The sequence below is a fragment of the Sceloporus undulatus genome, chromosome 3, assembly GCF_019175285.1.
Source record: "Sceloporus undulatus isolate JIND9_A2432 ecotype Alabama chromosome 3, SceUnd_v1.1, whole genome shotgun sequence".
Taxonomy (NCBI): Eukaryota; Metazoa; Chordata; class Lepidosauria; order Squamata; family Phrynosomatidae; genus Sceloporus; species Sceloporus undulatus.
Genome location: NC_056524.1, coordinates 171,009,898 through 171,036,380, shown reverse-complemented (window position 1 = coordinate 171,036,380; position 26,483 = coordinate 171,009,898). Strand labels below are relative to the sequence as shown.

The window sequence follows — 26,483 nt, the reverse complement described above, 5'->3', positions numbered from 1 at the left end:
ATGAATGGGGCTCGTGCCTGCGGCAGCAGCGCACAAAGCACACACCACGGGAGCGCGCCCCATTCATGTGAATGGGATGCGCTGCCCCTTGCTCCCCGCACGCTCCCATATAACGCGGGCACACTGTACTAAGTTTAGGTACCAGAGGGAAAAAATGTAGACTGGGAATAGGGGGAGAGAGAGCAACTGTCACTGAAGAGGATATCGAAAAGAAGACAAGATACATTGAGATTATCTGGAGAAATCAGATCTTTTAACTGCCCTGCCCAAATTCTGAAGGAAAACAAATGAAACCTATAACTTTCCTATGTGAGAAGATAATTGTCCATATTTTGATAGACGTTTTAAAGATGTTTTAAAGAATCAGTTGGAATTTTGTGGTTTGTTCCTAATAGTGTTGAACTTCCTCCTTTCTTCCTTTTCAGCTATGTGTTGCTATACTTTAAGGTTGCTGTGTGCCTACGAGTCATTTCCAACTTAAGGCAACTCTTGGCAAGATTTGTTCAGAGGGAGTTTGCCTTTGTCTTTCTCTAAGGTTGAGTGAGTGTGACTTGCCCAAGGTCACCCAGTGGGTTTCCATGGCTGAGCAAGGATTCAAACTTGATCCGCAAAGTTGCAGTTCAGTGTTCATAGTGTTCATACTGGCTCTCTGTTGGGGATATAGCTATGCTGAATTTTCTTAGACAGGTCCTAATGTTGGGCCTGAATGCTCATTTGTATGGATTCTCTGGACCAGAACATCCCTAGGAGATGAAAAATGCATTTGAGTATATGCAAAGTATTGCTCTACTGCCAGTGGTACCTGGTGGCTTCTATGACTGTATGACAGTGAAGCCATTTTCCGTTTTAGTTTGAATTTTAAAAGCACTATCCAAGTGCATATTGGATTCATTACCCTGTTTGCATAAGAGCCATCAGTCCCTTTCTTGAATAACAATTACCCACTCTATGGACATAAAACTTGCAGGCAGACAAGCCTCTGTAACTCTCTTGTTTTTTTAAAAAATAAGCACTACTTGAATTTGGGCATTAGTGATTGTGTGTGCTATATTTTTTATATTCAGAACAGTGTTGCATTACTAAAATTGGGACCAGGACATTGTCACAGAATTTACAAGTAGTTACCTGGAGTGGAAATATTTTGCAATATTTTGAGTATAATTATGAATTAATTTACTCCCCCCCTCCCTTCCTCCCTGGGTCTGATTTGTTAAGACATAAGATGGCCATCCCTGGCTGGTCATATAATACAGGAAAATTTTTGCAAGATAATTGCTTATTAATAATGTCCCATACCATGCTGGACCAGTGCTGAGCTATAGGTTATCCTAAGGTGGGTTACAATAGCAGTACTGCCACCATCCAAATGATAGCAAATTAAGGAGTGTGTCTTCAATGTATGTTTGAGGTAATGATGGTTCCTATTCCTTCATCTGAAAATGAGTGATTGATTACCATTCACAGAATTGCTGTCACTGTCCTGATTATCTATTGAGGAGCTAGAGAAATGCTAGGAATTTTTTCAGAATGCTGAACGGATCAGCATTAGAAGAGTGCTGGTCTTTCATTGCAGAAAAGAGCATATACCAATGCTCATATATCATTACCCCTAGTACATGTTCCCTCATTTTCCGCCATCCCCAACCAGCATGGCTCTTCTTGTTTGAGGATGATGAGAATTGTTGGGGGATACCAGGTTGAGGAAGGCTGTTCTATTCTAGCAGATCACCACAGATCTCTCATTGACTTTTGCTCCTAAGTGTGCCTTGGTAGTCCTCCCTGTCAAGACCTAAGGTCATGTTCACAACTCTTATCCAACCTGCAGTTATCTAGCCTCCTACACTCTGAAAAAATTTCATTGTGAGTCCTCTCTTTTGTGCCTTGTTGATGTAGACTAGAGATGCAGAGTTACTGTAAGGCCCTTAGGCCACATGTGTGGTACACTGAAGTCTGCAGTGCTGCTCCATCTTCTTAAGACCTTCCCCTCAAATAGCCTGTGAAAAACATATGTGACCATTCCAGTTTTGGGGAGATGGGCAATTGCAGCCTGAAGGTGTCTGCAGGTGAGAAAAATGGAGGAGGGTGATACCCTAAATTTACAGCTTCAAAATGCTTTATCTTTTCGCCAAAGAATTTAGCATGTGTCTTGGTATCATTTCTTTCTTTCATGAGATCTTGGGAGAAGTTCTGAGTCAAAGTTCTAACATACTGAGCAGTTGTAGATTCTATGCTCAGTCTTTCTTCAGACATAGAAGGAAACAAGAGTGTGCAGATTCAGATTATCCCATTAAAAAAAAGTGACTTATCCCCAACGGGATACCACTGCATTTCAGGTTAATCCCTGTTTTTTAGCACACATAAAATCACTGCCTCTGCCACTGGACAGCTGCAACCCACTGCATCCCAGGTCCTAGCCACACTCAGCCGGGTACTTTTCCAAAATGGAAGTTTGCCGTTTTGGAAAAGCAGCCACCTGAGTGCTTCTGGGACCCAGGATGTAGTGGGTTTCTGTGTGGTAATACCCGCTTTTTGAGTTTGCAATCCCAAATCTATTTTGGGTCTTTTTCTCCATGCGATAAGATCCTAAATCTCTGTGACCAGCAGGCTGTAGGAAGTCCCAGAATTTTGGCAAGACCTAGCATAAATACTGGGAGCCTGCCTGGCCCACTCCCAGTTTCTCTTGATTCCCAACATGGAGTTGACAATTATTTTATTACTATATTCCTTGTCCCAACCACACCCTTTACATATAGCACTGGAAGCAGTTTATTCCAAAATACAAGGTTGACATAGTAATAATTCTGAATCTATTTTGTTAACAAGCTGATAAACGATTGTGAGAGAAGAAAAAGTGCTTCTTAATTTCATTACTGATGTTAATTTGCTTGTTTGTTTATTCTCTCAAGCCCAATTAAAGAAACAGGGGCAAAAGCCGAGGACTAATTTAGCAAACCAAAAAACCTCCAATAGTGCCCCGTACAGCATTCAGTCCCTTTGTGGCTCATCTAAGAGGTCATTCATCTCCCTCTAATGAATCACCAAATAATCACTGATACAGCAACCTACATTCAATGATCTCATGTGCTCGACAAATATTAATGAATTAAACCTCACAATACCTCTTAGAGGGAGGACAATATTAATAGCATTGGGCTACAGATGAGAAAATAGAGATGCACCAACAAGCAAATCACATGGTCCCATAAAGCCTTTTTAGCACACTTAGGTGTACTTAATTATCCTTATATCCTAACTACATGAATCTAAACAACCCCTGCCTTAAATAAGTTTGAAGTTCTAGGAAATATGTTAGAATAAGATTTCCCAGGAATCCTTGGAAAAGAGAACAAATATTTAATGACTTAAATATTTACTATGAACATAACTGCAGCCTCAGCACTCAAATGCCCTCTTATATTGCATATAGAAATTATAAACGTGAATAGGTATGGATATGTGTGTGCATTTATTTATAAATATTGGAACTTGAATGGTAATGAATAGTAAAGTTAACAGTTGAATAATAAAATTCCAATTAACACTGAAATTCCCAAAGCACTGAATAAACTTTCAGAGTTGGAGAGAATGGTGAAATCAAAGAATTGGCCTTTAAGTTCATAGGACTATTTGTTTTTGGTCTTAGTGTTATTAGACTTCCCAACATATTCACTGCACTCAGCTATATCAGCTTTTCTGATTCCTCTGCCAACTTTCTGCTGGATCACTCTGAACAAGTCTATGATGTGAAATGTATAATGTGATTAATGAGTCTGAGGTTGAGCCGAGTAGGTTTCCAGATAAACAGCCAGGGCATTTCCAGATAAAAAGCAATGATTAAAAAATGTATTGGACAAATTTTGCATCTGCATGGATCACAACTGCCCTCTTTTTCAAAAGCTAAGCCATTGGAATAAGTGAGAATTTTGATTGCATTTTTAAACAAAAATTTCCCAAAATTTGCAAAATTGGATGTGAAAGTGAAACTGACAGATATATTTATCCCTGTCTGTAACACATAAAATGGATTCTGATTTGGAAACCTGGAGTCATGGTAGCTCGTATACTTGCTCCCTTTACAAAATACTTTAACTGATGTACATGGAGTATGTCAAAGGAGTGGGATAAATCCAACTTCAGAGATATTTCCGATAAAGAGTATTCCAGGAATTCAGGAGATGATAAGCACCATAGCAGAGAGAGGTATGGTAGTGCAGACATTAAACAGGACCAGTGAGTCATCTCCAATGACAGGAAAGTCCATACTCATCCCATAGTCACCCATAACAACTCCAATAACACCACAGTTTGCTGGTCCAGATTTTCCAGGCAAATGATGGTAAAAGGAAGTTACTCCCCCATCCCCACCCCAATTTTCAGAGAAAAGCTGAGAATCTTGAGGAACGTCATGTGTCCAGGTTGCAGCTGCTACAGACTGAGTATGGGGTTTTCTACCTGTGTAGATAAGCCCCAGGACAGGGAATTACAGATCTTTCTATAGAAGTAAAGATATAAATGTGTTAAACTGAATGCAGAAAATGTGACTGAAACAGAAAGAGGTAATGCATACTAGAAATGTACTAACTGAAAAGGGATTGAAAGCAGACCTATGTAAGCTCAAGGCAAAGTGGGTGTAGGAAAGACAGTGAAGTAGACCTATTCCTCCTTCCAATAACAGCCAAGAAAGGTTTTCAGGAGGTCTGAGGGCCATGATTGTTGCATCTTTAATAGGCACTGAGGAGCAAAAGCTAGGTGGTTGGCATGCTGCCAAAGGTAACATGCCCTTAGCCAAAATCTCAGGACCCGTGGACCCCCAAAACTGTATGAAGATGAGAGACTTCTGTGAACATGTGTCAGTTTGTAGTGCAGGGGAAGAGAACATTTGGGTCTCCCAGATGCCACAGTCAATATGGTCAATGGTAAGGAACTATAGGAGTTGTAGTCCAAAACATTTTTTTCTCAGTGAAAAAACCTTTCAAAGTACATGTATGGATTCCGATTAAACAAACTGAAATATATAAAAACAACTTATGAAGAAGATTGTCACTACTAATAAATAATCTCTGCAGCATTTGTTACAGCTACCAGAACATTTCACATCCTTTCAAATGGGGTTAGGATGTAGTGAGTTTGAAGATTCCTTACAAACAGGTAGATTATTAAATTCTAATGGAGTCGTATAGCTTTTTCCCCCTTTGAAGCTATATAAGGGGTGGAGGCATCCAGCTTTCATCCCAAATGAAAAGGAGCAGGTAAGTCCTAATCAGGGATTGATCTACCATCTTCTTAAGATGCTGGAGATCAGAATACTCCCTCTTCAGGAGAGTGGGCTTTCCCCTCTCCAAAGCTTCTCATCGCCTCCTCTTTGTTGTTAACTCCTGTCAAGTCAACTTTAACTTACAGTGACCTTATGAATGAGAGACTTCCAAGTCACCCTGTTATCAATAGCACTGCACAGGTCTTGCAAATTCAGGAATGTGGCTTCCTTGATTAAGTCAGTCCACCTGTAATGAGCCTTTCCTCTTTTTCTCCTGTTTTCTACCTTACTAAGCAGGCTTGTCTTTTCTAAAGAGTCATGTCATGTCTTCTCATGGTTTGTCCAAAGCATGACAGTCTCAACTTTGTCATTTTGACTTCTATGGACAATTTAGGCTTTATTTATACTTTAGCACCCATTTATTTGTCTTTTTGGCAATCCATAGTATCCACAGAACTCTCCTCTAGAACTCTCCTAATTTCAAATGAGTTTATTTTCATTCTGTCAGCTTCCTTTACTGTCCAGCTTTCGCTATCATACATTGAAGTTGGAAATACAATGGAAGGACAGTCTTGACCTTGGTATTCAATGATATATCTTTACACTTCAAGATCTTGTCCAATTCTTTCATAGCTGCTCTTTCAAGTCCTTCTGATTTCTTGATTGCAGTCTCCATTTTGATAAATGACTAAACCACAGCATAGGAAATCTTTGACTGATTCAACGTCTTCATTGTCTACTTTAAGTCAAGCTTTTTTCATTGCCTATAGGTGAGAATTTCACCAAATACTTGCTGAGGTTTCCTACTTCAGCCTTCATGTTTTTTCTCTTATCCTGTCTTGATAAAAGAAAAAGTTTTAGTATTTTAAAATGCTTTTCTCTAAAGTCTCCATTTGTTGCATTCATGTAAGTACACAAAAGTCCATTCAGAACTCAACTGTTCATAAGTGCTAACAATGTCAGTTGCGTTAGTAGCCCACTACTTCATCTGTTATTGGATGAACTAAACCGTAGTGAGCAGATGTTCTTTAACTTTAGGATCTGGTGAAAACACTACATATGAGAATGCATAAAGGTACAGGAATAAACATGGTTAATTGAGAGCAGAATTCCTATGTACAATCCCCTCTGGTGTGTTACAATTTGCAAACATCGATCAATTGTGCTGCACACTAGGAATTAATCCTCATTGAGGTAGATTACCAAAGCATCACATTGCAGGAAAAAAATCACACAATTGGTTGTTCCTCCACAGTAAAAGACAATATTCCCTCACATCCTTAGAAAATTATACATCATGCTTAAGGTTTGACTTTTCTTCTACATTCATTTGATATATAGATAGCTTTTATTTGTTTTTTGGAGCATTTTAAAATTATATGAATCCAGACCAGCCATCAGAAATGGTACAGCCCTGTGGTGCCTTTGTTTTAAAAATGAGAACTATTTCTCCTTTATCAGTTTTTGTTGGAAGTGACATGAATGGCAACTGAAGCATTTTTGAAGATACCAACATTTATTGGAAACCCTAAACCTGTGCTTCCATTCTTTCATGATTCATTAAGCCTTAAGGCCTAATTTCGTAAACTACCCACCATGAATTACAGGACAATAAGCCAGTGACATGAGAACTAACATATACAATATGTGGAGCAATTCAGGTCCTTTGCAATAATCAAGAATAAGAAGAGCAAAACAAACAAACAAGGAAACCCTGCAGCATAATAACTCTCGGTATATAAAAAGAGAGATTTCTGCATGGGGTAGAATTAGAAAACTCAGCACGTTAGATGTAAGCAGTGTTTGGAACATTTGTCTCCACTGAATTGCAACCTTTTCTGATCTTTCTATCCCATGGATATGGATATGATGTGGGGGGAGCTTCCACATTCACACCCAGCTTCGCTCTCTGCTTTCCCTGGGCTCAGAAATGGCCTCTGGCAATGGAGGGGCTTTGTGTGTGTTACATGGTCTGACCTTGGTCAAGAATTCCATAGGGCTTCCTAGCTTTGATAGCAAAGCATGCTATGCATTTTTATCCATTTCCCCTCTACACTTCATGATTCTGCCTCCACCTATTTTATTACCTTCATGGGAGAAAAAAACATAGGTTTTTCAATCAGCATTAATAAAAATCAAAGCAGATGCAATCTTTCTTTTTCTTTTTTTCTCTTTCACCACATCTCTTCTTTTGTAAACCTGTGGAAAGCTTGCAGAACTTTTGTTGCTGTTTGTCATCGTTTACTCAAAAACAAATACAAAAAGTTTGTGATTCTTCAACTACATAGAATCACAATAGGTACAGATGCTATTTTTTCTTTTTTGTTGTCATTCACATTACCTTTAAGGTAATGAGACCTTTCAGTGTTTTGACATGTGTAGTGTTAGAATACATTAATGCAATATATTTTGAAAACATATATTTTACAATATGTATATACTAGGGTATCTCTTCTGTGTATGTGCTCAATATGTTTCTTTGTCTTCTTTTCAGAAATTATTTTAAACTCAAACTTTTAATTTTCTTGGTGCTGTGTTTTGCTTTGTAATAGTCATTTTCTGCTTGAGCTTTATTTTCAGGCTTCTTTTCACTGTAATTCTTTTCTAGATTGCTTTTTTAGCATTTTCCACTAAATATAAATTGCACCCCTTTTTTCAGGTCAATTTCTCTTTTTATTTCTGCATTTTCCATCCAGAAGACAACTAGGCAAATATCTGAAGGGATGTCATGTAGAAAATGGAGCAACTTGTTTTCTGCTATTCCAGAGGCAAGAACACAAAGCAATGGATTCAAATTACAGTCGGCCCTTGGTATCTGCGGGGGATCCATTCCAGACCTTCTTTCCACGGATACCACAACCTGTGGATGCTCAAGTCCCTTTGATCCCAATGGTGGTGCAGCCACGCAGCCACGCCACCATTGGGGACAGTGAGACTGAAGTCTTCCTTCCTTCCTTCCTTCCTCACTCTCTCCTTCCCTTCTGAGGCTTCTGCCCTGGGCTTGGCTTTGGAGAGCAAGGCAGGAGTCCTGTTAGCCAGAGGGAGCAAGAGCCAGGGTCGGAGCTTGGGGCTCAGAGCCTGAAGGTTCTGTCCTGGGTATTGGGCCTGGGCCTGGGGGGCTCTGAGACCCAAGCCCTGGCCCCAGCGCTGGCTCTTTCTGGCCAATGGGGCTCCAGCCTCTGCCTCCCAACTGCCCAGCCTGGGGCAGAAACCTTAGGGGAGGGAGGGGGAGAGGGGAAGGAAGAAGGAAAGTGGGTGAGCAGGCAGGCAGGCAGACAGGCAGGCAGGCAGGCAGGTGGGGAAGCAGTCTTCAGTCCCATTGTCCCTAATGGCAGCACAGCTGCATGCATGAGCCATCATTGAGGACAGCATGGGCTTGCAGTGCACTGATCCTCAGATCCGCAGATGGCAAGTGCATGGATATATATTTTTATTGTGGTATTTATACCTCATTCTTGAACCCTAAAGGCTATCAGAGCGGCTTACAATTATTGTTATTTTTAATTAGATGGTTCCCTGCCCTCATGCTTACAATCGAAAAAGACATGACACGAAAGGTGAAGGGAATGGTGGTGGGGAAGGGGATCAGGTCCAGCAGTTCATCTCTCCCTCTGAAGTCTGGACCAAGGAAGATGGAGTGGAGGGAGGGCTCTGCTTCCTAAGGATTAAGGTCCCACTGTACAAGAAAAAGATTCTACTTAAATGTTACAAAGAACTTTTTTACTATAGTTTTTTGGTGGGTTTTTTAGACCATGAGGCCGTGTTCTGGAAGATATATTCGCTTTAAGGTAAATCAGTAGTGACTTAAAGAAACACAACTGCAGTACTATTACTACTACTTTATTGTAGTTGTTGCACCTTTTCCCCAGTGGCTTACTACAGTTTTTTTTAAAGTTAAAAATTGACAAAATATGAGTGATTAAACTAGCAAAAAATAAAATAAAATAAAACCTGTTAAAAACATAAACCACTAAACCACACACACACACACACATCCCAGCAGGGGGAAAACAAATAGAAAACCTAGCATATTGTTTGTACAAGAACCGGACAGGCCATGTACGATAAGTCCTGAAAGGCCTCCTGAAACAGAGAAGCCTTCTCCTGTCTGCAGAAAGACACTAGGGTGGGTGCCTATCTAACTTCTCTGGGCAGGGAGTTCCAGAGCCTGGAAGCAGCCACTGAGGAGGACTTCTCCGATCTTCCCACCAGCTACCTATGAGAGTGGTGGGACAGAGAGAAGATCCTCCCTGGTATCTTGAAACATGAGCAGTTTCTTAAGGGACAATGCTGCCCTTTAAATACTTGAAGCTCCTATATAACCATCTTACATGAACAGTAGGAGTGAACAATGTGTGGCCCTCCAAACTGTTGGATTGACACACCTATTCTAATTTTTCATTGGCTTTACTGGTGAGGGTTGATAGGAGTCCCAGACCACTTTTCCCAGTACTGATGTATAGTTTATACATCATAAAATATAATGGATGAAGCAATTACTTCTATGGGCCATACCATCTGCATTCTCATTAATATTAGTTAGGCATGAAGGACAGGTTCACATAAAATGGTTTTCATCCCAGATATTCCCAAATATCCAGCATGGTTTAGTAATTTGAGTGTTGGACTGGAAATCTAAGAGACTAGAGTTCAAATCTTTGCTAAATCATGGAATTCCACAGGATACCCTTGGCTAAGTCACACTCTCCCAGCCTCAGAGGAAAGCAATGACAAACATTTTCTGAACAAACCTTGCCAAAAAACCCTCCATGTTGTCTTAGGGTCTCCATAATTTGGAAACAACTTGAAGGCATATGTGCCTACTGGTCATGACTGTTTGTAATGCTGATTTGATATGTGCTGTATATATTTTATTCAGTGCAACACTACCTTCAAATGTGCCTTTCCCAACACGACAGAAACCTTACTTCATCAGGACACATACAGTCAACCACCGTTCCTCACTTCTACCCTTTTGCCATTTACCTTAATGGGCTTTTGTTCATCTACCTGTGCAGTGCACACCGTTATGGATTTTATCATGGTCCTACCTGTACATTTCCATGAATGCTTTGTTCCCCTCTTGGGCATTTTCCCCCTCCCCCTTTATTAATCTGTTTTAATCTCTGTCATTTCTGAACAAAAGAAAAAAAATAAAGTAACCAAGAATTAGAGATTTCACATACTGGAGGGGTAGGAATTGTCCAGTCCTCCAAATGTTGTTGAATTGCAGTTTCCTGCATTTCTCCCCATTTGCTATGCTGGTTGGGGCTAATAGGAGTCCAACAACATCTGGAAAGCTGCATAATTCCTACTTTGTAAAGGACCTGCATATTTAACCAATGTGTGGTACTGTAAATTTTTTGTTTTATCTCTCAAGAATCCCATGAATGAAGGAACTGAATCATGATCGAAGTACCTCTACCTTAATACTAATCCTTAATATTGTAGCACTATAGCCAGTGTAGTGAAGATTTCCATACCTGCCTGCATCGCTGCTAAAATGTCCCTAAAACGTCGCTCAAAGGTGGAGGAAGCACACATGTCTGGAAGCGTCCATAGGAAATCTGTTCCCCCTGCGACGTTTCCCTGACCATTGAGGAAGTGTGCTGGCCTCCAGACACACATGCTTCCTCCACATTTTAAGGATGTTTCAGGTACATTTTAGCAGCAATGCAGGCAGGTATGGAAATCTTTAAAGTTGCTTGAGTGTTGGACTACAGTTCTGGAGACTAGAGTTCAAATCCCCACTCAGCCATGGAAACCCAACGGGTGATTTTGGGCAAGTCAGCCTCAGAGGAAGATAAGGAACTCCCCTCTGAACAAATCTTGTTAAGAAAACCCCATGATAAATTCCCCTAAGGATCACCATAAGTCGGAAATTACTTGAAGTCACACAACAACATAGGGGGAAAGCAGCTATCTGAATCCAGAGAACTAATGTCAGATCACAAGTGTCTCAATTTGTTGACGCTCCTTTGTAATTATTCCAAAGTTCATTGATCTTAAACAAATACAGCTTTGTGACCACATTTCCTTTTGAAATCTGAGTATATCAACTCAGTACCCTTTTTCTGAAGGAATGTTTTATTTGTATTTTTCTATGGTTCTGAAATGAGAAGTAGGTTGATTCATCAAAAGCTTATGGCATAAATATACCTATATCTGATCCTCAGCCAAACATCTTAATGAATAGGACACTAAAATTCAGATGTCTTGCCTTTTGCATTTCTACATCTTTGAGAGACATGTAAGAATACAAATACATGCAAAGACTTTATTCCAAAAAGACCATGACATAAATTTTTTTTAAAAAAAATAGGCAACTTTCCCATCTTAAATGCAGAGTTTAAAACTTTGAAATGAATTATTTCAGGAAAGGTCAGTTGTAATTATGTTTGAGTGCTGTACGGATTTCTTTTTAATGCTAAAATGATGATTTCTGGCAGTGGATAATTGTTGATAAATGGATAAAAGTGATAGAATTACAGGTCTGGTGACAGCTGATGGTGGTATCGTAGACTTAGCACTCTTCTATTATCCACAGGTGTTCGGTTTCTAAGCTTTCAGGATGTTATGTTTTTACTATAATTGTTCCACAAAACTATCTATGTCTATTCCTCCCCTTATTGTTCACAAATTCTACTAGATGAAAGACTCTTGCATGACTTAAGATATCACTAGATAACAACATCTGTGTTTTCTGTTGTGCCTTATTGCTTCTATTAAGGGAAAGTGAGCATGCTGAAAAACATGACAGTGTTCTGGTTCAAAGCACTGAGGAGGGAATACTGGCTGAGGAAGAAAAAAAATGCATCACCAGTTGAAACTACTGTTAAGTGAACCTGTGGCTTGTTTCAGAGGCTAAGGAACAAAATGGAAAGCAGCCAAGGAAATGCTAGGGGGGACTAAGACCCACCAGAGTTGTTCTTGGTTTTATACTAAGTAGCTATCATCTAGAGGAAACCTGTTGATTCTATGCATTTTCAAACATCCTAAAACTCATCTGTTTTCCCAGGATTGCATCGTCTTTTACTGGCCTCTTCCAGTGTCTTTTAGCAGATGCTGAAAGCTTATTAAAAATATACTTGCCTTCAGTGGTGGTGACTAAAAAGCCTTTATTTAGTGGGAGGTGAATAAAGTCACCAGGTGTAATAAAGGACAGGGATGTTGTTCATTTAATAATTTGTATAGATGTGGGAATTTCAGAAGAGAAAAATTCCTTTTTCTACACACAATCTTTAAAGGGACAAGAAGCTTGTCCCTTATTTCAGCTTAGAAGTATAATGCTTGTACAATATATGGATGAAGTGAGTACTGTATTCTGTTTTCTTGGCAGTGGATGGTGATACTATGGAAACATTCCACAGGGTTAGGCTGAATTATGTTGTCATGCTACTACATATGTTATGCTCTGCACTAATGGAGCAATGCTACACAGAAGCCTTTTATTAATTTTTTTAGTCACTCCTCACTTGGGATGAGTAAATGTGTGAACTTGCCTTCACCTCTATGAAAACAAAACTCTTAGTGACCGAGTGGGAAAGTATTACTGAATTGTGTATATGTATTGGCCTGCTGAGGCAAAAATGGCTAGTGTTACTTCTACTTTCTGTTGCTGAGTGACTTGCATGTCAGTTTTTTACTCAAGAAGATGCACGTAGACTTTCCAACTTGCCTGAAATTGATTTAGCTGGGGATTGGTGGTGGTGGAAGGTGTCACATTGCCAAACTTTTAAGCTAATTTCGTGTTCCCATGAGCAGCAATTTCTTTCTGTCAAAAAAGTGCAGTTCCTTCACAAACTGCTCACTCAGCAGGACAAGGTTAAGTTCACTACAGGAAAAAAAAGCAACACATTTGAGGAGGTTGCTACCAAAGAAGCCAGGATTACTGTTGAATCTCTCAAAGAGGAGGGAGCAATGGAAACTTCAACAATGTATAGAAAAAGGTTGCTTTCTTAAGTGGGGTGTGGGTTGTGCATCCAGATGATTAGCCACATTAATCTAGCTAATCATCTGGATCTCTTGCTTGGTGACATTTTGAAGTCTAGCAAATTCATAGTATGACACGAACAGTGTTCACTACTTGCTCAGGCAGCTTTGTAGCAGAGGGCTTCAGACTGTACCAAAGGGCTTCAGTCACAATAGGTTACAGTTACAGCAGCTGCAATCCTGTCAGCTCCCATCCAGGGTTAGAACCACTTATTCACTCAAGACAGTTCCTCAGTAGAAATTTTCACTTCTTTATGTGCCATTTGTAATTATTCTCCTCATCTGATTCAAAGCTAGCCTGCAACAGCGCCAGTGGTATCAGTGCTTCACCTCCACCTGTGAGTCCCCCTATTGTTTCATCCTGCAGGTGGAAAAGCAATGTGAGCATAGGATTATGCAAAAAGTAATTAACGATTAATTACTATGGGTGGCATCAGAATGTGAAAAGGGGGTGCTAAAATTGTAAGCAGCCCAGCTCATACTCCTGGAAGTGAAATTTGAGGCAGGTAATTGGGATGTTAAGAATATTTAGAAAAATGATCTTGCTATGAACAAGAAAGGGTTCCTTGGTATGTTTTAAAAACATATAAAATTGTCTACAGCCACTACATGAGAGTGAAAAAAATGCTTTTTTAAACAGCAGCAAAGGCGTTGGCAATTTTGCACAAAATCTTATTTTGCTGAATAGTGTGTTCTGCCAAACATAGTATTTTATGCACAAAGAAACTTTCTAAGCATCCCCTCTAAAAAAGTTCCAAAATATAATAAATAATTTCAAAAATGATTGGAATTTTCAATAAATGTGCAAAATCCCTCATATTATTGACCAGTTGAGACAAATCTTTGGTTTGTTTCGGGGTGAGCAATGTACTCCATGCAGTTTTTAAAGCCAAACATCTTAGTCAATTGCCCTACTTTTGCACCATTTCTGGACCCTTTCCTTCTGTCTTTTCCCTATAATGAAACAAAATAATGCCAGGCGAGATAAGTCACAGATGTCTGGATGTCATATATAGATTGAACCTTTGTTTTGGACTTTTTAAAAATAATATTTCAAATGCTATGATAAACATTATCCTTCGCTCTGGATACATTTTTCTCAGTCACTGTTTTCACTTTCGAGAAAAAAAGAGCACTTTCCACAAAACACACCTCCACTCCACTTCCAAATGTGTTGCTACAAACACCAGTGTAGTTAGATCATTTGCCCCTCAGAAATGTTAGTCTCCTTCAACAGCCATTACTCAGTTGTATCTAGGTGCCTTTCATTCCGTTAACCTATATATAAACAGCTTGCATTTATTTGCTTTTACAAAGCATAAAATGAAAAATTCATGTCATCTGGAAGCTGGGTAGTAAATATGAATCTGCCTTTTCTGTCCCTATGTGGTCTGCTGCCCATCTCTGAAAGCTGAAAACTGTGATTCCAGTGACTGAATTTCCAAGATCTTTACTGTCTTTACTTCCACTTTATGGAATTGTAAGAGAAGATATTGTTTTCTCTAAAGGTGCATGGATATCACTTTCTCCTTTTTATCATGAATTTATTAAGGATTTAGAGACGGCTATCGCTGTGGCGACAACATTTTTACCACACTGCTAACTTTCCATGACCTGTTCTTTCTTTTATAGGTTCATCAGTGACACAGTTACTTGCCCGTGACCTAGACAATGACCCCCTTGTATTTGGAGTTGTTGGTGAGGAAGCCAGCCGATTCTTTGCAGTGGAAAGCATGACTGGAGTTGTATGGCTCAGGCAGCCCTTGGATAGAGAGGTAATGAGTACAGTTTTGTACTAAATATTAATCTATATAAAAATAGACAAAAGAATTTCTTCCCTCCTCCTTCCTTTCCTCCCATCAAATATCGTCTTCTGTGTTAAGATTATTGCTATTATTAAACAAGAATTTCTCATAGCCCACTATGGGTATATATCCCTATAGCCAACTATTGGGGATTCTTGCTTAATATCAGCTAAGAAAGCACAAAAAATAAGTATGAATTCATTGGTTCATACATAAAGAGGTACTCTAGCTTAATATAAACCAGGATCTTTATGCCAACACTGAAACATGAAGGGAGGAGCAAACAGAGGATCACTTAGCCCTGATGCTCATTTATAAACCATGGTTTATGAAGCCTCAAATAATTGTCCCAACTGGGACAGGATGTATGCATGTGAACACCTTACAGATTTTCAACTATGAGATGCTTGTGAAGCACTCTGTTTGAAGTCATGTACTTATACATTGCTATAGAGGTTTAATTTATAAGAGGTACAGACAAAAGGAAGATGTGGTAAGAAAGAAGCTTAATTTGTGGTACTTTGGAGAAAGACCACCAGAGTATGGAGAGGATAAAGAGGCTGATATGGGTTGGAAGCTAAAAGCTGGGCTAAACAACATGGTTGCAAACAATAAACTGAAAACTAGAAAAAGGGTAGTAAAGATTCATCTGAATGGAAGAAAAGTGGAAAAGGAGAGTCATATAATGTATGAATTATTATTGTGAGGCAACATAATTGGGTAATTTGAATGGGATACCATGGACTGGACACGCCGAATGGATGCATAATGCATTTAAATGCAAAATATGAAATCCATGTGATAGGGATGCCTGAGAGTTGACATACATTGGAAAAGATGTAAAGGCACACAACAACAATGTGCTATCTAGAAAGGGCTCTGTCTTACTAATCTGTATCTCAGTCTGTCATTTCCATGTATCACAACATTCTCCCTTGAGGTATCTTGCAGCAACACTTCCTTCCTTCCTTGTTACATTTCATGTAGGGGAGGGCTTTAGATGAGAACAGTGGGGAGGTAATAGAAGTAATGACAGTGTGTCTTCCTGAGACAAATGGATGATTTCTCCTTCATCCTTGGCATTTGGTTCCACAGACTGGCTGCAGGCATTGCCCTGAGGCAGGAGCTAAATCCCATGTATTCTCTTCTCAGATTGCATTAGCTGAGTTTTCATGAGAGGAAAGCCTGTGTTGTGGTAAATAATCTTCAGAATCCCATCCAAGATAAATAGTGATCATGGCAAAAGAATGAGGAAACTGCAGGTCTAGCAAGTGTAGCCTTGAGTCCTGACTAACAGAAAGCCTGCCATTATTACAAATCTAGTATGTCACCAGCATATACAGTGATTCTAGACTCATAATCAGGACATTCATGTGAGCCACATATTGTGAGACCAGTTATCTTTATATCTGTACTGGGACAAACCCTTTAGCTTGCATGCTACCTTCTCCCCCCCCCCCCCTTTTCTTATGTGAGCAAAAGATATTTGAAGCTGTTCCTTCCCAACTGAGGCAAGCCATAGTTTTCTTTATTGCCTAAATGGACTTGAGATGTAAATCTTTAATTTGTCACTGCATGTGAGGATGAATAATTTCCATAGTTTTTTCACTGCTGGGTTTCTCTGAAGTTCCTACCTGGTATTCACAGGTAGGTTGAGAACTTAGGGCCCGAACAGAAAGGCCAAAATCAAGCTGCTTCAGGTCACTTTGGAGGTATGCTGTTTAAATGACACATGCATCTTAAGAAGCCAGAAGCTGCACCAAAGCTGTGCACTAGTCTTTAGGACTGGAGTGTGGCTTTGGCAAGGCTTCCAGCCTCTTAGGATTCATGTAGCATTTAAACATTATACATCCAAAAGTGACCTGCCTGTTTGGGCCCTTAATCTGTGGAGAAATACATTGCACAAAAGTGATATTTTAAGTGATAAAAATGCTCTGTTCACACGCAAAGAACTCTGTTCCCAGAAACACATGTACCAAATAATATTATTTTACACAAACAGAAGATTTTTCACAGAAAAAAGGATTTTTTTCTGGAGAGTTTTTTGTACAGAATTTTGTTTTTGCACTAAAAATACCAAAAAATTTCTGGAGTTGGTGTTTGTGTAAAATGATTATTTTTGTGCAAAACCCACTGCTTTTACCTAAAAACCTCCCACGTGAGTTTCTGCACAGAATAAGTCCCCAAAACAATTTAGAGTGTGCAAATGCTAAGCAAAAACTGAGCAAAATGCTCACCTTTGTGTCATACCCAGATTTTCTGAGTGTTGGGAAGCCTGTTTTTCAGCAGGGAAATGAATAATGACAAATATTCTATCTGCCTTTAGCAACTAAAGGCTTGGAAGCTTCTTATTTCATCCTTTTTTATTTGAAGGAAAGGGAGGAGGGAGTATGTGATCCTCAGGATCAGGTAGCTTCTTCTCATGGTTTGTTATTACTTCTACAGTCACCAGTTGACTCAGTTCACACAGGCTTATTGACAACAAGCCAGATTTCCCATGAGCCTGTGGCAGATGATGGCTCCCATGCCAGTGGGTTGGTAAATCTGCTCCAGATTTTAGTCTGACCTATAGAGGAGCTATCAGAAGTGCAGATATTTGGTGTTTTATTTACAGGGGTTTATTCTTTACCCCTGCCATGTAAGAATAATGTTAGAAAAGTTATGTTCTGTTAAAACATGGGTGGGAATTATGCAGCCCTACATAATTTGTTGGATTGCAGCTCCTAGCATTTCTCAGCCATTTAGCTGTCCTGGCTAGGGAGGCTGGGATTTGCAGTCTAGCAACATCTGGATTGCAGCATGATCCCCACTGGTCTGTTAGAACAACAGAAAAATGCTGTGCTCTTACATGGCTGGCCAGTGCCAATTACTGTTCCCCCACCCCCGCCCAAGATACACAATGTCTTTTGCATGCATGAGTTTGGTTTCTTTGCCCTAGCTTTTAATGTTAACACATTTCTAATATATACAGATCTATAAAACTCTGCAGAAAGAGTTTTCACAGTTAAGAAAGCTGAACAGCGCTTATCCACACTCTCTTTGGTTTTCATCGACCTCTCATCTCATCCTTAGAACTTTGTGCTGCCAGCAAAGAAGCTTCAGTACTTGCTTGCCATTAGTTCATTCACTGCAATCCCTTGATATCCCTGTACTAGAATTGCAATCTTGAACTGAGGTTTTGCAGTTATTCCTGGGATTGCGCTTCATTTTCTTCCAGGCCACAAAAGCATGTAATTATATTCGGCTCAAGACCAAAGCCTTCTATCAACAGATTACCATTGTGGCATCTCTAATTATATCTTTTTCTTCTTCTTTCAGACGAAGTCAGAATTCACAGTTGAATTTTCTGTCAGTGACAGCCAAGGGGTAAGTGTGACATTTGTTCCATGTTTTAAAATGGAGGGAAGTATTAGGATTGATTTGGATGGCCTATTCTGTGGGGAGGAGATTAAAGCTGCCATAGCCCCACTTCCTTCCCCCTCCCCCGACACAGTAAGGAGAGTGTGCAGCTATCCAAGGCTTTAGCATTGCAGGGTAAGAAATAGTGTGGAAGTACAGCCATCTGTTCCCTCCTCTCCATTTACATGAAAATGTATGCACTTTAGGGATCTATGCAGTACTGGCCTCTGAGTTTTGCTTACTATTCTATTGGATTCTAAAATGAGGCAACTTTGCAGATAGGGCCAGCTCTGCAAAGTGTACCCTTAGGTAGCAGATCTGGAGTATGATGAAAGGATAGCAAAAGAAGTTCCTTAATTGATTGTTATTTGATTTTTACAGTTAGGATTGGGGAGGTGCTTCTGGGTAGTGATGGACAGAATTTTAGTAAAATTTCTCATCATTGCTGAGAAAGGGTAACTTGGCACATTCAGATTTGTTGTTGCTGTATGCCTTCCAGTCATTTTTGACTTATGGCGACCTTATGGGGGTTTCTTGGCAAGATTAGTTCAGAGGAGGTTCGTCATTGCCTTCCTCTGAGCCTGAGAGCATGCGACCTGCCCATGGTCACCCAGTAGGTTTCATGGCTGAGTGGGGAAACGAACTCTGGTCAGATACTTGACATAATAATCAAGCAATGCCAAATTTTTCATCCTCGCACGGATCAAAAAGACCCCCCCACACTTTCTCTGATGGGTTTACATAAAAATAAAATTTGGTGGCAAAAGCAAAAAAATCAGACGAAAAGGTGCAGAAACTGATAAATCTCAAGCAGTGGGAAGAAAACTATTGACATTTTCATTTTTGCCCACAAGCAAAAAATGAGTGAAGAATCAGGGCCTTCCTTCTGCAATTTCCTGCTTCTTGTGTCCCTAATGTACCCAGCGTTGTGTACTAAGCAGTTAGAGAGCAGAGTGCAGTGCCATTTGCTGCTCTGTCTCAGGCAGCAAAATATTTCTTGTGAAGCATGGCCATTTTCATTCATTTGTGTAAAGAATCAATGGCTTTGTGTTTTAAGTTTAAAAGGAAATGCGTTTCAAAAGGATGGACAGCTCTGAAGAATGTCAGGTCCATTGTTGTCTGTTTTTGATGGACAGTTTTAGAAATGATTGTAGCGGAGCATCTGGGGAAAAGGCTAAAGTAGATGTGTGGTGCTGAATTGTGGAAAGTCTTGGAAATATGCAAATAGTCAGATGTGAATCTGAATCAAGTGCGTAAAATGCTTTTTCCACTTATGCAGTTCTGACTCACATTTGGGCTATTCTCATGTTAAAGAGAGAGCCATTTTCTAGCCTAGCTATGTGCTGGGAGAGAGAGCACAAACTGTATTCATTTGGATTAGGATTATTTTCAGTTTTTCTTCTGTTTTCTACCTCAGCCTTTGTGTACTCATCACCATCATCATCTGTTTATAATCTAAATTTCACTTATTGGTAGTGTTGTCTTTTTTATATGATTGTATTTGATGTTTGACATTAGCATGCTATCCCTTTTGTAGTTCAGTGACATAGAAAAAATTGGACTATTATACATTTATAGAGCAAACAGATGTCTCAGAAACCAAAATGGGATGTATGTTGTAAAGTGCAGTGAGCAGACTGCCTTTCCTCACAGGAAAATATGTGGAAGGTTGCACACACTGGACATATAATCAAGTGGCCCTCCCCACAATGATCCTCTGAGCACAGAAGTGGGGTTTAGCCCATCTTCCTAGCTGAAATGATCTTGCAATGAGGAGGAATGAAGCATTGAAGACATGTTTCCTAGGAACCTAGTTCTCACTCCTCTGCAAAGGTCCTCTAAGCAGTTTTAAAGTTGTTGCTTGATAATAATAAACAATGGCTGTTCATTACTGCCAGCTAGAGTAGACCTATTCAATCTATTGTTTAATAGTGAATGAACACGTAGATAAATCGTATTGATTCAATAATAACAAATTACATGGTTTTGGACATTATCTGTAAATTTCTGAAGTCTTTTCTCTCCGTGACAAATGTGGGAAAATGCCTACAATATAAACAACTTAAATAAATCTTAACTCTTTCAATCACAGGTTATCAAAGGGTCAGTAAATATCCAAGTGGGAGATGTGAATGACAATGCACCAAGGTTTCACAATCAACCATACAGTGTCCGGATCCCTGAGGTAAGCACTTATTTTCTTCTTTGCCTGGAAGAGCTCCTGTTTCCAAACAGTTTAAGAAAAACAGCTACTACAATTGTCTGAAATTGAATAGTTTCTCCAGCTGTTATGAAAGTAAAGGAAAATTCATGTGGGCAGAGAAAAATCTGTACAATGTTTGAAGGCCATATCTGTGAACTACATGGAACAATCGTCAGTGAAAGCATATGCACTTAACAGCTTTCTGTCTCTTGTATCATTTTTATCTTATTACATGCAGGCCTGCAACAAAATGTTTCTGTGTAATGTGCTTCTGTTCACTGCAGCAATAAGACAGATATGCCCTTTTCTATGATATTCAATTCTACCCACTCCCCCCCTCCTTTCCATTTGGTTTTCTGTCTCCATCCTCTGAACAACAATTAGGAAATATTCTGTAGCCACTGGGTAGACTCAGGAATTTTTTGGGGAGTCTCCACCTCCCCAACCCCCCCAGTTAGGGGTGTTTCTTCTATGGAAATTGTTGTGTCTGTTAGCTTAAAGGATTCACTAAATTTGCTGATCTTTCCCTTTTAATGTCATTTAGGCTGCAGAATCATTGGCCTGTTACAGACTGCCAAAATAAAGCTGCTTCGGGTCTCTTTGGAGGTATGCTATTTAAATGCTGCATGGGTCCTAAGAGTCCGGAGTTCGCACCAAAGCCACACTCCTTTCCTAAGCACCGGAGTGCAGCTTTTGGTGCAGCTTCCGGATTCTTAGGATGCATGCATCATTTAAATAGCATACCTCCAAAGAGACCCAAAGCAGCTTTATTTTGGCAGTCTGTAACAGGCCATTGGCACTTGTAGTGGTTCCTACCATAGATCCTTTGAAATGATGATTTTAATCAGGTTTTATTTTAAAAATCCTTATTTGATCAAATATTTGCAATAAAATAAATTATTTAATTAAAGAAAGAAAAGTTATTTTGCAAGGTTCATGAGAAATTTTCTAGGGCTGCAAGACCTTTTTACATCATATAATTATAGTACTGTAGTACAATTCCACTTTGACTGAAATGGTTGCATCCTGTGGATTCCTGTGTTTTGGATTTTCATGATGAGCTTTCTGGTTGAGAAGACTAAATGCCCTTCCCTAAACTGTCAATCTCAGGATTCAATACGACCAAACCATGGCAGTTAAAGTAGAACCATAAAGTGATAACTGTGTAATGTGAAAGGGCTCTAAATTTTATTGTAATGTACTGTATACTGAACCAGCTGGAATAAATCTGAAATTACTTTCTTATGATGATGTTAGGATCTTTTGACAATAAGGATCATATGTAACTTTACAAAACCTGTAAAAATTTCCATCTGATAGTAACTACAAGCCATACCAGATGTATGTCAGGAGATCTCTGATTGAATCTCCCTTAAAAACAAATAAGAAAATAGCCAGTCCATGGGTAGAGGCGGATATAAACCAGCACTACAAGACTATGGAAGGTGAATCCATAGGCTTCTGCCCACCTCCTCCCAAGTGGCTCTATTTGCCCCCAGAGAAAAGTCAATAGCTACCTTGGCTTGAATCTGAAATGCCCACCTTAGCTTCGTTTAACTTTTTGAAATAATGGCAGGAGATCTGATCATATCAATTCCCTAATATCATATCTTGTCTGGTCTTGGTATGGTTTTGTTTCCCTGAATTCTAGTTCAATTAATCAGATATAGGGTTCCTTTTCAGTTTCTCTTCTAAAAATCCAAACTCCCCAATTTTCCATAGTCCAGGTTTTCAGGACTATGCAACATCTCTCCCTGCCTCATGCAGACCAATTATTTTGGCTTTTGTGGGGAGGGGGGGGAGAGAAAGAAACAGAGAGAGTGGGCACAGAGGAAGAGAGAGTGTGAAATTGAGCCATGTTCAGCAATTTGGGAGTACAAATTATTGCATTATCAATGGTTCATTAATAAGCAGACTCTTTGGCATCCTGCTATGATTAGACTATGATCCTTTGCTCTACCTTTCCCATGTGTGTAAGTGTTCTTCATTAACCTGCTTGTGGTAATATTGGCTGAGAAGCTGAGTTCAGTCTACCTTCCAACTGTTTTAGAATGACAAAAATTATCCAATGCAGTCCTTTGAGATTGACTTCAGGGTAGAAAACCACATCTCTCCATCTGATAGCTACATTTATAACATATTTGATATTTAAGTCTCTACACAAAATAAAAGCTTGTTGAATCACTGTTATGTCGTGATTCAGCAAATGTTTTCTTATCAAAAGTCACTGAAATTTTGTTTTGCTTGAATTTTGTGCCCTAAAAATCTCATCTAGGTCCCAAAATTTTGTTTCAGTCTGTCTGTGGCTGTTTGTCTGTTATCTTTCCAATATGGGCACCCTTCCCAGCTCTTTGACCTAGGCCCATTGCTCCTGCCCCAGTCCTCTCCAGTTCACAGAGCTTCCCTTGTCACTTCAGCCCTTTCCCAAAGCAATGCCACTCAAAAGACAGCTGTGGGAGAAAATACAGATTCCACAGATAAGGAGCTTGCTCATTCCTGCTTCCCCTCCCTGAGTCGACTGAACACAAAATACCTGATGAATGGGTCTGGTTTTCTATTTTGCTGACTTCCACCACATGACATGAGATTCTACCATGTGGTGAAGGAGAATGAAGTATACTCAGCCGGTATACTGGGGGTCAGCTGAATTCCAACTTGGAAACTCAGTTGGTTTTTGAGGTGCCGAATGAATGCATCAAATGTTACTCTCTTTTTGGCTTTCACATGGTTCCATCTGGCACACTAGCCAGGAGTCCACCAACATCACCTGACCCTCATTCAGCTCATTTAGCTCACTCTAGACGGATTCCCTATCTCAAACCCTGCTTAATTTATGGTACTAGAGTAAACATTATAAGAGATATAGAGGAAGGACTAAACTTGTTCCATCACTGTGAGTTTTGGCTGCTGTGTTAAATCATAGGTTAGAGAGTAGGCACAGAAATGCACAGCATAACAATATAATAAATAATAATAATAATAATAATAATAATAATAATATTTTTATTTATATCCCGCCCTTCCTATGATCAGGGCGGCTTACATCAGAATTAAAACAACAATCAATACAGAAAAAGTTAAAATACAAATATAATACAGACAACCATTACAAAAAATAATAAACAAAAAGCCCCATAGCCCAACCTCTTGGCCACGGAAGAGGAGGGAGGCCCACAGGATATTTATTCGGGGAATGCCTGTTGGAACAGGAAGGTTTTTAAGTCCTTCCTGAATTGGACCAGGGTGGTAGTCGAGCGGAGCTCTGTGGGCAGCGTATTCCAAAGGGCTGGGGCAGCCGTGGAGAATGTCCTCCGTGTGGTGGAGGCTAACCTAGCCCCAGGCACCTTCAGTAATTGCTGCCCAGACGTTCTGAGGGTGCGAGGCGGAATGTACGGGGAGAGGTGGTCCTTTAGGTATCCTGGGCCCAAGCCATTTAGGGCTTTATAGGTAATTACCAACACCTTATATTGAGCTCGGAAGCGGATGGGCAGCCAATGGAGATCTTTCAAAATAGGTGTTATATGGCTGGTCCTGGGGGCACTAGTGACCAGCTGGGCTGCCATATTCTGCACCATTTGGAGCTTCCGAGTTTGGTATAAGGGTTGCCCCATGTAGAGTACATTGCAGAAATCCAGTCTCGAAGTTACCAGAGCATGTACAACAGTTTCTAGGTCCCTCTGGGCCAGGTATGGGCACAGCTGGCGAATCAGCCGAAGCTGATAACAGGTGCTCTTGACCGTCGCATTCACCTGAGCAGTCAGGTGAAGCGACGAGTCAAGAAGCACCCCCAGACTGCGCATATAATGGATTACATACTGTGTTTAACAGTTGAACAAGGAACAGACTATAAAGAGCTCCATGTTTCTTTTGTCATTTGTCATTGAGTAGTATGACTGTAGTGCATAACCTTTACTGGGACTAGGGATTGCATCTGTATATATGTACACATGCCGTCCCCCACAGGTACACACTTTTGCCCCACATATGCATCCCTCATCATGTATCAGTACACATAGATCCAACATATTACAAATAAACACCTCGGTGTACTCTTTCCCCCCATACTCTCCACTGACACAGCTTTTATCTGTGCTAGCCAGGGAGGGGGTTCATTAGTGCGATGCAGGGAGTACGGGCCGCACCAGGTGACACTCTAAGGGGCGGTGACACCACTTCTCCCAAACCCTCTGTATTTTGCTTCATCCCATTAAAATACTGGAGATCATGTGAGTGGGGGAAGAAAGGAGAGGCCTCAAGTTTTTAATTTAAAAATATATATATGTGTGTATTTTTATTTTTTAATTTATTTTTTAAAATCCCACTGTACCAAATATTCACTTTAACCACGATGCACATGTAAATATATTTAGGCTGTGTATATGATAGTGCAATTGAAAGATAAAATTTTAATTTTGTTAGTTGTTTTTGTCACAATTATTGCATTTACTATGGATTCTATATGGTGTGGTATTGGCACAGGTCAGTGGGGGGGGGGGGGTTTGACACCGTGAGTTACCACCCCAGGTGACACCAGCCCTATTGATGCCACTGCTACTAGTAATCTTGGAAAGCAGGGAATAATGAGCGATATTCCTCTGCAATCTAGTTTATCTGCAGTCCAGTTATGTGGGGCTATATGGAAATTATTTGGGGGTAACAGATGAAACAATCAAGAATTGTATGTGGTTCCACTACCTAACGTTGTGCCCCCTTGCATTATTTTCTGTATTTGGGAAGCATGAATAAAGGACAGAAGGGATGGTGCCACTCTGAAGATGCTAGAGCTGCCATAAAAGCTACCTGCTAAGTTATTCTGGCCTTAAGCGGATCCACTTGAAAAACAGAACAAATTGGCAGGTTGGTAGGAATGTAGAATGGGCCCCTGCTAGTAGTCTTTCAAATACTGATGCCTATTGGAAAGCTTTAGTTATTTTCTAAGGCTGCTTGAGACAAAGCCATTCATCTATACTTAGTTTTACTATTTCACTGTAAAGGACAGTATATTGCTTTATAGCACATTTTCTGGGATTACCCTTCCCACATAATTTGGAAAACATCTGATTTTGTCCATCATTTTTCTTCAGTGATTAGATGTTAACCTTCCTTGGCATGCATGGACAATACTTCCACAATCACGCAAAGTTGAGGTTTTCTAGTGAGATTTTGAAAACTTTGGGGAGATTTTTATATCATATTTTTTTTAATTATTGCTGCTTTTTAAACGAGATGAGGGATCACATTTCTTAATCATATGAATCCATGAGGCTCCAGAAGCTATAAAATAATAATAAAATTGCAAAATGACAATAGTTACAACAAAAGAAAAACAATTAAAAGAAATGAACTATGACAGGATAAAACAGCAGCGGTACATTAAAAGCTGGAGAGAACAGCCGTATTTTCAGTCTCTTTCTGAAGGTCATTAGGGATGGAGCCTAGTGAATGAATGTTTGCAGCCTCATGGCTAAAAAGAATCTGCTCTGTGTTGCTTTCCCACCTCAGTCTTTCTTAAGAAGTTGAAGATGTGCTGTCATCGGGCTGTGGAAATTATCATCACAGATCATCTAAGAAACTATGGCCCTATACAGACAGGCCAAAATAAAGCTGCATTGAATCACTTTGGAGGTATGCTGTTTAAATTATGCATGCGTCCTAAGAGTCCGGAAGCCATGCCAAAGCCCACAATCCAGTCCTAAGTACTGGAGCTTGGCTTTGGCGCAGCTTCCAAACTCTTAGGATGCATCACTTAAACAGCATACCTCCAAAGTGATCCGAAGCAGCTTTATTTTGGCGTGTCTGTATGGGCCCATATGTGGAAGCAGTTGGTCCC

General features: G+C 39.9%; 1 protein-coding gene across 9 annotated transcripts in view; it reads left to right on the top strand.

The window, feature by feature from the left end:
- The window catches only part of CDH23 (cadherin related 23), a 568,554-nt gene that overhangs the window by 113,558 nt on the left and 428,513 nt on the right, over window positions 1-26,483 (top strand). For all 9 annotated transcript variants that reach the window (XR_006102875.1, XR_006102876.1, XM_042457557.1 and 6 more), the window contains exons 4-6: window positions 14,879-15,021; window positions 18,370-18,417; window positions 20,543-20,635. Coding sequence is in view for 7 of the 9 variants with exons in the window: in XM_042457557.1 (XP_042313491.1) it covers window positions 14,879-15,021; window positions 18,370-18,417; window positions 20,543-20,635 (284 nt within the window). In the remaining 2 variants the exon portion in view is untranslated. The remainder of the gene's footprint in view (window positions 1-14,878; window positions 15,022-18,369; window positions 18,418-20,542; window positions 20,636-26,483) is intronic.